The 2,739-nt window shown below is 47.1% G+C and overlaps 1 protein-coding gene across 1 annotated transcript in view; it reads left to right on the forward strand.

The window, feature by feature from the left end:
* Positions 1-2,739, forward strand: part of LOC138156440 (2'-5'-oligoadenylate synthase-like protein 1) — a 16,221-nt gene that overhangs the window by 11,573 nt on the left and 1,909 nt on the right. The window contains 1 exon segment of the mRNA XM_069081758.1: positions 1,713-1,954. Within this exon segment, the coding sequence (XP_068937859.1) occupies positions 1,713-1,954 (242 nt within the window).

Genomic DNA, 2,739 nt, shown 5'->3' on the forward strand with positions numbered 1-2,739 from the left:
AGGGAGGGAGGGAGGGAAGGAAGGAAGGAAGGAAGGAAGAAAGAAAGGAAGGAAGGAAGGAAGGAAGAGAGAGAGAGAGAGAGAGAGAGAGAGAGAGAGAGAGAGAGAGAGAGAGAGAGAGAAGAGGAAGAAGGGAGGAAGAGGAACAAGGAAATAGATGTTGAGAGAGAGAGATGCAGGAGAGAGAAACATTCCATCCTACTCTACTGATGTCCTCCAGGGACAGGGAAGCTGAACCGTGTAGACCCAGACTGATCCAAGAATAATAAATAATTATAATAGCTTACCCATCTTTTGTATTTGTATCTCTGATTTCTAGCCAGTGCCTGGCACATAACTACTTAATAAATGCTTTTTTCATGTAAATGTAAATGTAAATGCAAATGCTTTAAGGTGAACAAAACACTTGCCTCCCAACAATTGTCTAAGATGGGCAGCATTACTGAGGAGAGGGAGGATGCTGAGAGGAGAGAGCAGAGCTGAATCTGGGATTTTCCCTCCTCTTATGCAGTCATGCTGCCATTTATTATGAATGAAGGACAACACATTTATTAATTATGTACAATGCATCAGCTGAAGTGAAGAGGTTTCCTGGGAGTGTGATGATGGTGAAGTCCAAGTCCAAGGAGCCCAGTAGGTAGAAAAGACAAGCCAGCAAGGGAGTCTGTGAGCAGCCACTGCACTTTGGACCTCAGGGAGATAGATAATCTGTCTCAAAAGGGGGGGGGGAGAAGAGAAAGAAAGGGGGACAAAGAGAGAAGAAATGAGGGGCATCAGTCAATAAACATACTATGAACCAAGCACAGTGCTAATCCCTGAAGCTGTAAATCTTAAAAAGAAAGCTAGTCCTTGCCTTCAGGGAGTTTACCCTTTAATGGAGGAACACAACACACCAAAGGAAGCTAGGGAGGGGGAAGAAGAAGGTATCTGACTAGTCATGGTAGAGGATAATCCAAGGATTTCAGCTGATGGGAAGTGAAGAGTTGGCTGCTCTGTGAGCCCTGTTTACATGGAAGCTTTGGGAGGAGTTCTTTGCTCCATCCTCCCATCAGAGAGGGGAGAGGGGACTGAAGAGCTGTGAGTATCAAAGCTGATGCGAGGTCATAGAACAATGAGTAGAGTGGGGAAGAGGTGTCCTGGAAGCATGATGATGGTGAAGTACATTCCAAGGAGCCCTATAGGTAGAAAAGAGAGAAGGAAAATGAGGCCCTGTTTCTGGCAAAAAGTAGACAAAAGATCATCTCTCAAATCCCAGTTTCCCAAAGTTCAAGGTTCTGTTGGGAGGAAGGTGAGAAAGAAAGGAAGAGGCCAGAGAGCAGATAGTATGGAAATGGCCGAAAAGTGGCATATGGGCCACTCCACAGTTAAATGACTTACCCCTGATCACACAGCTTGTATGTGTCAAAGACAAGTCTCAAATCCAGGCCCTACCCATACTCCACCACACTACCTCTCTCATCCCATTTTACAGATGAGGAAACTGAGACATGGAGATTAAGAATCTTGGTAAAGGTCATACAGCTAGTAAATGTCAGGGCTGAGATATGAGCTCCAAGTACTCTCTGTGGCTTACAAAACACATTCTCAAGGTAATTGATAGAGAAATATGTGGAGCTCTGAAGGGAAAAAAGACACACCCAGTGTTGTTCAGCTCACCAACAAATTTCCCACTATCCCACTCATCATGTCTCTCCCTCTGGCTCTCCCCACAGCACCTGAAATTCAGTTGCCCCAAAGCCGCTCTACCCCCAATGTATGCCTTGGAACTGCTGACCATCTATGCCTGGGAAATGGGGACCCCTCAAGCAAAAAACTTCAACATGGCTAGAGGCTTCGTGAGTGTTATGGAGCTCCTTCAGGACCACAAAAATATCTGCATCTACTGGACCAAATTCTACAGCCTTGAGGACCAGGTCATCAGGAACTCTGTGAAGCAACAGCTGAAAAGGAAAAGGTAGCAATCCTCTGCCTACATGACTGAGAGGCATAGAGGCAATGGCAGGAAAGATCAAGGGGGAAGTCTGCTCATGGCAACAGTTCCCATGTCTAAGGCACCTTTCGCAGTGGAGGAGAGTCAGGCATGACAGTGCACACCTGCAATCCTTGCTTACAGTGGGTCTGAAGCGGGTGGGTCGAATGAGCTCAGGAGCTCTGAGCTGCGGCTGTGCTAAAGCCAATCTGGTGTCTGCACCAATATGGTAAACCCCACCAGGATCTTTAAGCGTGGGTGATGATCTACAGCGGGGATCACCAGCGAATGGCCGCTGCCTGTACAGTTTGGGCAAGACAGACTCGGTCTTTTTTAAAAGATTGGGGGCAGGGGCAGCTAGGTGGTGCAGTGGGTAGAGCGCCGTCCCTGGAGCCAGGAGGACCTGAGTTCAGATCCAGCCTCAGACACTTAACACACATACACACAAAAACTAGCCATGTGACCTTGGGCAAGTTCCTTAACCCCAACTGCCCTCCAAAAAGAAAAAAAAAGATTGGGGGCAGAATAGAGTAGGAGAAAGATGAAACTGAACTGGAGAGGAGAAAAGAGGAAGAGAAGAAAGGAAGAAGGGAAGAGAACAGGAGGAAAGGGAGGTCAAGGGATAGCAGAGAAAGGTGGGAAGGGGAAGAAGGGAGGAGAAGAAAGAGGGAAGAGAAAGAAAGTTAGGAGAGAGGTAAAAGTGGGAAGGGGAGATAAAGAGGAGGGAAGAAGAAAGGGGGCTAAGAAAAGGGGGAGAGATGGGAAGGGTC

Source organism: Petaurus breviceps, unplaced genomic scaffold (genome assembly GCF_028583685.1).
Source record: "Petaurus breviceps papuanus isolate PSGF00001 unplaced genomic scaffold, PetGlider_PUasm1.0 99, whole genome shotgun sequence".
Classification (NCBI taxonomy): Eukaryota; Metazoa; Chordata; class Mammalia; order Diprotodontia; family Petauridae; genus Petaurus; species Petaurus breviceps.